Source organism: Rhinopithecus bieti, unplaced genomic scaffold (assembly GCF_001698545.2).
Source record: "Rhinopithecus bieti isolate Rb0 unplaced genomic scaffold, ASM169854v2 scaffold_34818, whole genome shotgun sequence".
NCBI lineage: Eukaryota > Metazoa > Chordata > Mammalia > Primates > Cercopithecidae > Rhinopithecus > Rhinopithecus bieti.
In genome coordinates this window covers 1,628,870-1,640,976 of record NW_016815484.1, presented here as the reverse complement: position 1 = coordinate 1,640,976, position 12,107 = coordinate 1,628,870, and the positions used below count along the sequence as shown (strand labels likewise).

Genomic DNA, 12,107 nt, shown 5'->3' with positions numbered 1-12,107 from the left:
TTCAACTTTGTCTTGGATCTCTTTGAGCTTCCTTACAATTGATGCCTTAAATTCATTATCTGTGATTTCTGAGTTTCCATTTTGGTTCAGGAGCCAGAGAGATCCTTTGATGTTGTTCAGCATTTCGATTTTCATGATGCCAGAATGCTTTTTCCTTCTCATCTGGAGAGGGTAAGGTCTTCTGGCTTTGCACCTATAGCCCTATAGCCATACATACTTCTGTCAGCAGGTTTCACTGTGGGCTCCATGGCGTGGACTACAGACCAGTAGATGGCACTTGCGGGTAAGTGCCAGCTGCTACACAAGCAGGTGGGTAAGTATCCTGTCTATGTTTACTGTGAAGTGTTCTGTTTTTGCAGGTGAAGGCCAGGACAGTGGAGTGCCCAGTTCCCTGGGGTTCCTGTTCTACAGACGTAGGGTGACAAATGTGGGCAGAGCTGAAGCCCCCTGGCTTGCCCACAAATACCCTAATGGTGAGCACAGGCACTAGCCCTGGCAAGGGTGACTAGGATAGGCTCCTGTAAACACACTTAGCTCTCTGCGGGGATGGGGGGTAAATGGCTTCACCAGCTCCACATCCTAGATAGGCAGGAACTTGGGCTGTTTCCCTGTCACTCCCCTGTTGCAGGACTTGTGACTCCTAGCTCAGGGGTACCTTGTAGTCTATCTGCAGTCCACAATGTGGTTGAAAGCCGTGGGAAATGTCTGTTTTGTGACTCCATGGGAGTGGTTTCACAGCATAATCTTGTTACTCAACCCAATACAGATAGCCTTATGGCTTGTCTGTTCTCAGATGTGGCAGTATGACTGCTTCTTGTATGGGGGGACTCCACCTTTGGGCCCACGTGAGTAGAATTTGGTTGCAGCGGTATTGGCTAATTGAGTCAGCCCAATCTCAGGCCCCAGGGAAAGCGGTTGGAGTGAGGTAGGTATTTCCACAGTTCCAGGCCGCTAGCCAGAGGGAATATCCCAGGCCAGTGGGGACTGGGTTTTCAGAAGGGCTCTGGGCCACAGCTGAAATGTTCAGGTAGTGGCAGGGAAGCTAGGCTGTGGGCCCTTCACTGGGGAGGGCAGCATTTCTCAGCTGAAGCAATGAAGACACATGGCTCTGGGGTGCGCAACATGCTCCTACTTCCTCCCATCCAACCGATGCTGGACTTCACTTTTGGGGGCACACAAGGGTGCCACACCTTGTTTACTACCTCTGGGAGTTTTGCCTCAGAGGAACTCAGAGCCGTGACTGTCCACAGTGTTCAGGTGGGGGTGTGGCTACTGTGCTGGAGCCCAAGCCATGAGCCTTGCCTGGAGAAGGGAGGCAGGGGTAGGGGATCGTGTGATCTGCAGTCTGGGTGCTTCTTGGAGGAACACAGAGCCACACTACCCACAGTGTTCAGGCAGGGGTGCAATTGCTGTACTAGAAGCCCAAACCAATGAGCCTTAGTGAGGAGCAGTGGGGCAGTCTGGCCACTCCTCAGCACCGGGACAATGGCCTCTATTGGGGTTACAGCAGCTTGCACCAGGCTGCTCAGGGATCTAAGGCCTGTGGAGCTTCATGTGGGCTTGAGTAGTACCTCTCTAAAGACTCCAGGCAGCTCTCTGTTAGTCCAGAGGCCGGGGCCAGGGGCATGTGGGTTCTCGTGTGCCCAGGATTACAAAGGTCCGTGGTGTAAGTGTGGATCCCCCAAAAACTCTCACCTGTTCACCCTTTCCCCACGTTAGGGAGCCTCCCCTGGCTCCACACCAGTCCCGGTAGGAACTGCGTGGCTTTGCTCATCTCTGTTCTCCATGGGGCCTGCTGCCTCCTTTGTAAATCCTGATGTGATGTCTTAGACAATCCACTTGAAGAGCTAGTATTTACAGACCACTTTGTTTCCTCTCTGTGAGAGCAGTGCACACTAGCTGCTTCTAGTCAGTCCTCTTCAACTAGAAACAAGGCCATCTTAAGAAAGGACCTTGCATCCTTCCTGAGAGGACCTTGCATCCTTCCTGATTTCTACAAAATCAGAGTGCTGTTTGGTCTGCACACCTGATTTAATATTCTGTTTGCTCTGCACATCTGAGTTACAATTTCTGCAAGTACTCTGATCTTGGTTTCATTTTGATTTGGTTGTGTGTATCTGTAAATAAGTTGGCTCTTTTTCTCTTGCTTGCTTTTCAATGTCTTCTGAGAACAAAAATATTGTAAATGGTGGCCAGGCAATGGCCAGTTAAAATCCACTAAGGTGGCTAATCACCTTCTAAAATACTGGTCTAAACTCCTGACATTCCCTGACAGGATTTACAGGATTTATTTGGTCTGGAGAGATTAATAGCAAATAGAATGGGACTCCCCAGTATTCAAGCATGCCAAGTATTCTCGTTGGCTACATGGCTTTTCCTCATGAACATTTTTCAGTCAATGGTCATCTTAAGAATCATTCAGCATCCTCAGACTTGTTTTTCCCAGTACCAAATTAAGAAACTACAACTATAGAATTTTAAAATGCTGGTATATAGAGGCTCCCAACTTCTTTATCTGTTTTTTTTTTTTTCTTCTTCTTCCTCTCTGCTTACTCTGAATCTATTGACTTTTCCACTGGAATTAGGATATTCTACTGTTACTAATCTCAAAAGCCAAGTAGAAGTTTTCCTCAAGGCATTTCAGTCAAGAAAAACAAAAAGAGGGCTGTCAAACTATAACAGCTCTGTGGCAACCAATAACCTAGCCTTGTACACCTAAGAGTCATCCTTTCAGAAATGTAAAATTAGGTTTGCCTTGCTAGCAGTTGCTTAGGGTGATATAATACCTAATTAAAAGACTGATAATCTAAAAAGAAAAGGACTAGATAAATGTTTGTAAAAAGTTAGGCTTTCAGATTAAACAAGTCAAAATCTTGAGTTCAGAGCAATAACATAAGTTATCTCTGCCTGGCATAAAATTTTGCTTTGTTTTCATGCATAAGCCAGAAAAAGCCAAGGGAGTCGGAGACTGTAAGTACCTTTTTCTAAAACATTTCCCCACTTAGGTTGACTAATTGAGCCAATGAGACTGGCAAACAAAAAAATTAATTATTGCTAAAATTGAAGGCCACTTGTAGATTTTGGTCTTGTGATACGATTTAGCTAGTCCTAGCTAAAATGCAAATATTTGAATGTTTAACCCCTAAACTCATTTGAAACACAAAAAGGGAAGATGCTTTTAAAAAATCTGCCGCAGAAATTGCTTTACCCAAAATTTGGTACCCAGCCTTCATAAAATTACCTATCAGGGCAAATATAACATAGCCACATGAACAGGTCCCATTTTGTCAGACATGTCATTTGAACCCAACTCTCCTTCCATAAACCAGTGCATTGATTTTGAATTCTTGCTATCTGCCTGTAGGTTGGACTAGATCCTGTATTCTCTTAATTTTCTCCAATATTTGGCTATAACTCTCCAAAACCTGCTCTGTTCCTAAAGTCCTTAAACTGAAGCTGGACAACTTAACTTTCAAGGGACAAGTCTCATACCTGATGTACAAGCTGCACAGACAGGTCATGGAACCTGCTGATTCCACACCCAGTGACCTTCAAGCTGCAAACGAGGACAAGAGGTTGATGGCTTTATGTAGTGAACAACTTTTTCCAAGATGATGAGACAAGATTCCCCATCATAATGAGACTCTTGCCCCTCTTACTTTTTCCTTTCTTATGTGTATCTTTTTCTTTACAGAATAGTGTAATTGAAATTTCACAATCAGTAGTTTCTGTTGATAACTTGATAGAATCTGACTCCAGAGCTCCCTTAAGTCATGAAATTAGGAAATATCTGTGCTACTGCTAATACTACATGTTGTATACGGATAAATTCCTCTGGGGAAGTTGAGGCCTGTATACATACAATTTTTTAATAAAATAGGTCACATAATTACAACAGGTCTCACCTAAGTCCCATGTCATTTGATTTATTCAATTGTCTGCCCTTAAGGTGAGGCTCAAAGCTCAAAACTATTATGCAAACTGGAATTACCATATTACTATTAACTTTATTTTCCATTTTCCTTTTACAATTTTGTACTTCTTCCTTGTCAGATTTCTGCTGAAGTACTATTCCTAACAGAACAATGCTGGACCAGCACTTTGAGAGGATGGCCAAAAGACTACAGAATAGATAAAATTGAATTTAACAATGGACTCCAGGAAGGCTTATCTCGAGAGTAACTCCCTCCAGACCTCCCTTTGTTGTTCAAATATGGCTAAAATGGTTTTGACATTGACCCCTAGTTGCCAATCACTCCCTCCAATGTGGGACCAGATCAGTAACCCAGGACAGGTCCATCCTGGTTAAAGGATGATCAGCAATGATTTCAGAGAGAGATCTTGATCCAAAGGGGGAAATGTGAAAGTTGTCAGAATAAAAATGGAGTCACATGATTTTTTAAAACCCTGAATAATGAAGCCAGGGAAGGCCATGAAGGGAAGGAGGGTTCTCATGCATGAATATCTGAATAAAAAATTCTCACAAAAGACTGCAAAAACCATAATCTTGCATAAAGGCCATCATAATCTTACACACACAAAAAATGTCTGCAAGGACATCTGCCCAGCAACTGCTTGTCCAAACTTGGACTGATACCGCCCGTGTTATTGATCCTTGTAGCTAAGGATAATTATCTCAAAACAATGATATAATCCTCCTCATTTTTTCCTTTAAAAACCTTTGTATTCCTTTACATTCCTGATTACACACAGTTTACTATGGTACACGTATTCCCATTGCAGTGTCTATTCCAGAACATTCTCTTTCAGAGAATCTCCCTCTCTCTTCATTATGTAGAATGACAGCTAGCTAAAAAGGTGAAATATGTGTCACTCATGTGAATGCTCAGACTACCATAGCTGCCCTTATGAGAAAGTTGTCATCATTTTGAGTATCCCATGAGACTTTAAACTGAGCAAGTAACATCCTTCACAGCCCAAGCAACACAATAATGAATGCATTCTCATAGAATATGGTGGGCTTTCCATGAACCCTGTCCTTTGCAAGCCAAGGGAGCCGCTGAATGATACTAAAGAACAGCCAACTCACACAGCAACTGAAGAAAGAACATCAAGACAGCCTACTGGTGGGGTAGTACTCTCATCTGACTAGGGCAGTGTGGACACTAAACGCTGCTTTCCAGCACAAGGAAAACATGCCACTGCAGTGCATGCTGGGAAACACTGAGCTGGGTGGGGCTGGAGGCCTCCCTCTCATCCTTTAAGACTGCTCTCTTAGAGGCTTTCCATAACCATTCTAATGGCAGCAACATCCCGGGCATTCTCTACCCTATTACTTGAATTTTACTTTCTTTGTAGGATTTACCTGCACTTGAAGTTATTGTACTGACTTCTTTACATGTTAACACGTTGTTATGTCTGCAGTCCTCAATCCTGCCCCCAATCCAGCCCTCTCAACACATACTAGCATATGAGTTCACTAGAGGCAGTCACTCAATTTTGTTCATTGCTGGGTCCCCAGTGCCTGCTCTGTTGGAGGGTGAAGTGAGGATTAAGCTGAAATCTAAAGAGATATAGTAATTAAGCAGGTAAAAGGAGAAGAGGGGGGCATCCCAGTAAAAGTGAACAACATGTATAAAGATCCTGCATCAAGAGATTGCAACAAACCTGTAGGAGACAGAGAAGGCACCTGGCCTCAACCTGAAAAAACAAGGGGCAGACAAAGAAGAAGGTGGCCAACCTGTGCTTGACCATGAGGGTTATATCAAGTGATGTTGTCTATATCTTTAAAAATGCTTTACTAATTTTGAAGCAGTGGTAATATGATCAAATTTGCTTTTGAGATGATCACCTTTGCTGGGGTACAGAGAATACGAAGATACTTGTAAATCTGGTGGGAAGCTATATTTGTGGCCCAAGTCAGGAGGGAAGTAAATTGGGCTAAGGGAGTAATTATGGAGACGGAAAGAAGTGAGTATGTTTTTTAAATGTTTAGAAATAAAAAATCAAATAGTAGTCGCAGATGGAGTGAATCGGAAAGATAAAAGGGTGAAAAGTACCACCAAGAATGATTCCTAAGTAACCAAACGCATACAAGATTCTGTAACGATTCTGCTATAGTGGAAAGCTTTCAGGTATGATATAAAATATAGGTCCCATCTGGCCAATACAAATGCCAATCTTGGACAGAAGATTGCAGAAGGTAGCAACCAACCTGGGCCAGAACATGGAGGTCACATGAAGCAATGCTGTCTGTATCTTAAAAAAAAAAAAAAAAAGCTTAAGTAATCAAACTCAAACTCAGACCATGGGAGCAGGGGTTCCCAGCAGTAACAACAAGAAAGAACAGAAGTCCTGCAAGGCAACGAGCTGAGGAAAATGAAGAAATCCTCTTTTTCTTCCTCTCTCTCCTCCAGACACACAGGTCTGGTAGATTCCAATCTAACCTCTTAATGCTGCTTCTTGAGGGATGAAAGTGAGGGGCACGGCTGAAGGTGAAACCCTGACCTGAAGGGTTGTTGGATATAATGAAGAGTGATTAATTATGGTTTTGGGGGGGCCTATATCTCTCTATCCTCGGCTCATCCCTAGGCCATGCTCTGCTTCAGACTTTGAGCTGACAAGGCTGGGGTTTGGCCTGTAGCCTTTCCCTGATATTTACCGGCAAACAGCATAGAAGATACTTACGGGGGAATTCAAGCTCAGAAACCAAGACAGTGAGACATCTGAGCAGCATGACTGACGAGAAACACGACAAAGTGATTTACAGACTGCAGTATAGCAGTGGTATTAGAACAAACAGATGAAGAGTTTAAAATTAACAAAAGAAACATTAAAAAAGACATACAAGAAATCTATGGATTAGCATAAAGAAGATACAGTGACTCTAAACGATGAATCTGATAAAATACCCTCAAAATACGTAAAGTAAAAATGTATAGAACTTCAGGGAGAAATAAACAATTTTACCAAAATAGTGAATAATTTTAACATACCCTTCTCAATTACTGATAGGCCGGTCAGCAAAACCAAGAAAGATACAGAAGATCTGAACAAAACAATGAACAAATTTAACCTACTTCATCAGAGACTAGATCAATGCTTCTCAAACTTTGATACAGATAGGAAATCACTTGATGACCCTGTTAAAATACAGATTCCGGTTCAGTAGGACTGAGGCGGGGCCTGAGATTCTGCACTTCTACAAAGCTCCTAGGTGATACTGATGCTTCTGGTCCATAGATCACACTTTCAGCAAGGTACAAGCCCATAAAACAAACCTCGACAATTTCAATGAATATGTACCATATAGACACCTTCTATGACCACAGTGAATTTCTGTTAAAAATTAATAACAAAAAAATAAAAATTTCATTTTAGAAAATCTGAAACAAATTAATTCATGGATTAGAAATGGTATCATATATAGTTCGTTATAATGAAAGCACTGCAATGTTAAGTTAAAACTTACTGGATTGTTGTGGATGCCATAAAACTGGTATTTCAATGGAAATATATAGCTTTAAATATTTTATTTGTGAACTAATACTCAACTTATAAAAGTAAAAGGAACAACAGAAAAAATCCAAGAAAGTAGAAGAAAATGGGTAATAAAATTACGGTGGAAATTCAACAACAACAAAACACAATAAAAGAATTTTCAAAGCAAAGTTGGTTTCTTTTAAAAAAGAAATCAAAGTAGTTAAACTTCTAGCAAGATAACCAAATAATAAGAGCAAAGGTACATATAGATAATATTGTGAATGAAAAAGACACAACCACAAATACAGCAGAAATGAATATGATGGCAAGACAACTACTTCAAAATAGACTAAAAGACATTGTAAAAGTGATAAAAGATATTAGAGAACAATATAAATCAGATTTAGCAAACGTCATGGATGATGTAACAGAACTCAGGAAAGAAATAGATATAAAACAAAAAATAAATTCAAAATTGAAGACTAAACTGGAAGTAGTTACCACAGAAAAAAAACACAACAGATAATTTCTTAAGCGAATAGGAGGTAAAGGGAGAAAAAAATTTTTAAACAAACTAAATGAAGCGATAAAAGTAATCAAGAGAAAGTAACAAATATTAAAGATCAGAAAAAAGGTTCAATATAGAGTTAGCAGGAATTCCTGAAAAAGAAAACCAAAGGAAGGTGGCCAAATACCAAAAACGATAATTCAAAAAATTTCCTGAATTAAAAAAATATTTGATAACACATATTGAAAGAATGTACCATATTACTGAACACATCAACCTAGCACAGCCAACACCAAGACAAAGGTTTTAAAGAAAAAGAAAAAAATTTTTTGGGCATCTAGGCAAAAAAACCAAGTGACTTCTAATGGGGAAAAAAATAGATTACCATTATTACTAGGTTTTTCATGAGCCTTGCTGTATGCCAGAAAAAAAAAAAAAATGCAACAATAAAATTTATGATACTCAAGGAAGAAAATGTAAGCTAAAAATTTTATATCTATTCAAACTGACCATTAAATACAAAGACCAGAGTAAAACTTTGATTGACATTCAAAAATTCAGGGGACTGTTGTTTCTATAAGCACTTTCTGAAGAAAGTACTAGGGAATAAATTTCAGATAATCAAAATGGCTGGAGAAATATTTGCATAAGCTCTAATGGTGAACATTAAACATATATAGTTACTTGTGGACTTACAAGATGCAGCAAGATTTAAAAGGGAGATGATATAACAGGTAATATCTACGTGCTGTGCGTAGAACATCAAGGTGCCCTGCATTTGCATATTAAAAAGGTAGGGTGGGAGGGCCATTTTTTTCCTAGGGTACGTGAATGACATGCCTGGTCAAACCAATCCCCTCAGCCCTATGCAAATCAGAAACCAACTCCTCCAGCCTCCTCATATAAGCAGCCACTTTTCCACTGCACAGGGGGTTTTCTCTTTGTTCAAATCCCTCCTCCCTCTGTCTCTGTATGGGGGAGCTGTTTCCTTCTTCCTTCTTTCTTGCCTATTAAACTTTTCTCTCCGTAAAACCACTCCACACGTGTCTGTGTGGTTTTATGCAAACCGGCTCGAAATGAAGAACCGGGATGTTCCTCCAGTCACTGGAGCCGTATCAGTAGTACCAAAAATATACAAGGGAAAAATAGTATACAAGGGAAACATTTAAAACTTTATGAAATGATTTTAACAGAGGCCTAAAGAAATATAAAAATATACCATGTCCATGCACAGGAAGATTTAGTAACATAGAGATATTGATCTCTCCAAATTGTATTTATAGATTAAGTGCAAATCCAGTGAAAAGCCCAGCAGGGGTTTTCATAGAATTTGGTAAATTAATTATCAATTTTACACAAAAGAGTATGGCACCAAGAATAGTGAGGATATTTCTGAAAAAGAATAGGGTGAGAGACTTATCCTACCTGATGTCAAGACTAATCTGAAACTTTAAGTAAGTTAGTGTAATACTAGTGCAGGAATAAACAGACCAATCAGTGGAATTAAGAATCCAGAACTCTCTTATGCTTTCATAACAGTGAAAGAGGTGGCATGTCAGATCATCAGCGAAGGAAGAGTTATTTGATAAACAGTTATGGAAAAGTGGTTACCAAACAAAAATTCAGTGTCATAACCCTATCTCACTTAATATAAAAAAAATCAATCCCGGATGGATTTGGAATTTGTCTTCTTAAAACCTTTAAACTTCTTACTAAAACTTATAGGTGACTACCCTTCTGATCCTGGGGTAGGAATGATCTCTTTAAAATATTTTATAAAATTATCTGCTTTAAAAATGATAAACTTTTGTTCATCAACTGACATATAAAAGAAAGTGAGTTACGAATTGGGATAAGATATTAGCAGTATAGAAATGAACAACAAATCAGTATCAGGAATATACGAATACTCTTACCAACAAAAAATGTGTAAATTGCATGAGTAAGCTTTTCATAAAAGAGAAAACAGATGTGGGCAAAACACTCATAAGATTCAATCTCAAGACTATCATGAAATACCATTTTATAGCCATTTAATTGGCAAAAATAAAAAAAAAATGTGCCAATACCAACTTGGTAAGAATATGTGAATCTATAGGGTGGGAGTATAACTGGTACTACTCCCTTGAAAAATAATTTGACCTTATCCTATAAGTTGAACATATTCTATATCTGATCCAATGCTTAAGCATTATAAGCAAGAAAAACAATTGTAGATGTGTACTGGACACACGTATAAAAACATTCATATTAACATGTACCCAAGAGCAAAAACCTTGATACAACCTGCAAATCCATCAAAGGAGATGCACAAATAAAATATTTAATAGTTACACAATGAAATACTACACAGCAGTAAAAGTGAACGGACTACAGCGACACTAAACAATATGGGCAAATATTAGCAATTTAGTATTATATAAACATAATTACTGAATTATTACACACAGCTTGATATTCTTTCTATGCATTAAAACCAAACAAAATAAAGGCATTTTTAGCATTACATAAGAAATGAGAATACACATGCACACAATTTAAAGTGATAATTATCTTGGTGGAAGGAGCGGGGGTGAGGGCATGATAGGATGAGATATGATAGAAGTTATTGTTAGAGTCCTAGTTTTCAAGTGGGGTAGTAAGCTCATTGGTGCTCGTGACATTATTAAAACAAACAAATAACAGGGGATGCGTGCATCCATGAGGAGAAACGTGGCATCAACAACAGGTATAAATTCTAACTCTCACATCAGCTGTGAATGAGGCAAAGATCTACAGCACATTTACTTGATGACACAGTCTGTCAAACAAAGACATGTCAGTAGCCACGGTGGGCTGTCACAACTCTAGTCTCACCTCGATGAGTCAGGTTAAAAAGGATATTGACACTTCTCTTCCTTAAGTAATTTTCAGCTATGAGTGTGAAGTTATACGTTTCTTGTGAGTCTTGAGTTATTTGCCAATTACACCAGTTTTTGTGTGTACAAAGTTTCTTTTCCCCAGAAAATCTTAAAAAACAAAACAAAATAATACATTACAAGGTTTTTATTTTCGTCAAAGCAGATGTATCCCTTATCCCTCAGGGCATACTCAGTGACTGTCAAACTATGTTCCCCATAATGGCATTGATCCATCACCAACAAATACCAATAATGAAAATATTGTTTCTACAAATTTGATATATGTGCTGAAACGTCTTAACATGAATCACTGGCTTCCCATGGGTGGTGAGAACATCCCTTAATTTACTTGGAATATTCCTAAAAAGTCAGAAATTGGGTAGACCCAGATTATCAGATATGACTATTTTTACGTTAAGGTATACATTAACTGTCTTTCTTACCATGCTATGCTAAATGTTCCTTTTTAAAAAACCTCAAGTAGAAAGTATTAGACACTTGTCATCACTTAAAGGTTTCCTCTTGACCTTGGCAGGTGGTTCTGAAATACTTGTTCAAATTTCCTGCAACATCTAAATGTAGATTTTGCCATGTGGTCACAAGCACCTCAAACAAGGAAGAACTTTTCAATAATGTAACCAGAGCCAACTTACGATTCAAATAAAGTGTAGCTTTGGGAAGGTTGTTTAGACCACCCCAAGGCAGTGTCCGTCCCAGGATCCCAAGTACAGTGCAAAGTCTTGAAGTCCTGGGTTTCACAAGAAAAGTCCTTGGGCTCCTCAAGTACTTCTGTCCATACAAAGGAAAACATACCTAGTTAAATCTTTTTATTGGAAGATAAGCCAAATGGAAAGCTCTGTTTAGAGTCTGAAGCCACAGAGTTACTCTGAACAATGAAGGGGTGACTGAGGTGGAAGGCTACCTATCATCAACAGCCTCTAAAAGTCACTTTTCAGGGGTCACCTCATCTTGGCCCCTTCCCCTTCCTGCCCTTGTGATTTTCTGAGATGTCAAGGGCATGGATGGTCCATGTCATGCAAGTGGTTGATGCTGTATCCATCTGACAAGGGTTGTATCCCCAGTGCCTGCCAGTGTTTCATTTTGGTTGCTGTGGCTCACAGAATGCTTTGGGGATGCGAGAGAATCAGTCAGATTTGTGAACCTGCTAAATTCAACAGGCGGGAGCTGCGTGTTTGGGGAATGGCGAAGCACCTCCGAATCCCCAGAGTTACTGCTGCCTCTTGTGGCCATGCTAA

The 12,107-nt window shown here is 39.6% G+C and overlaps 1 protein-coding gene across 9 annotated transcripts in view; it reads right to left on the bottom strand.

Annotated features, from left to right (window-relative positions):
- Positions 1 to 12,107, bottom strand: part of OSMR (oncostatin M receptor) — a 94,920-nt gene that overhangs the window by 44,082 nt on the left and 38,731 nt on the right. For all 9 annotated transcript variants that reach the window (XM_017853184.1, XM_017853188.1, XM_017853187.1 and 6 more), the window contains 2 exons: positions 11,505 to 11,640; positions 10,808 to 10,959 (listed from right to left, as the gene is read on the bottom strand). In XM_017853184.1, coding sequence (XP_017708673.1) covers positions 10,808 to 10,959; positions 11,505 to 11,640 — 288 coding nt within the window. The remainder of the gene's footprint in view (positions 1 to 10,807; positions 10,960 to 11,504; positions 11,641 to 12,107) is intronic.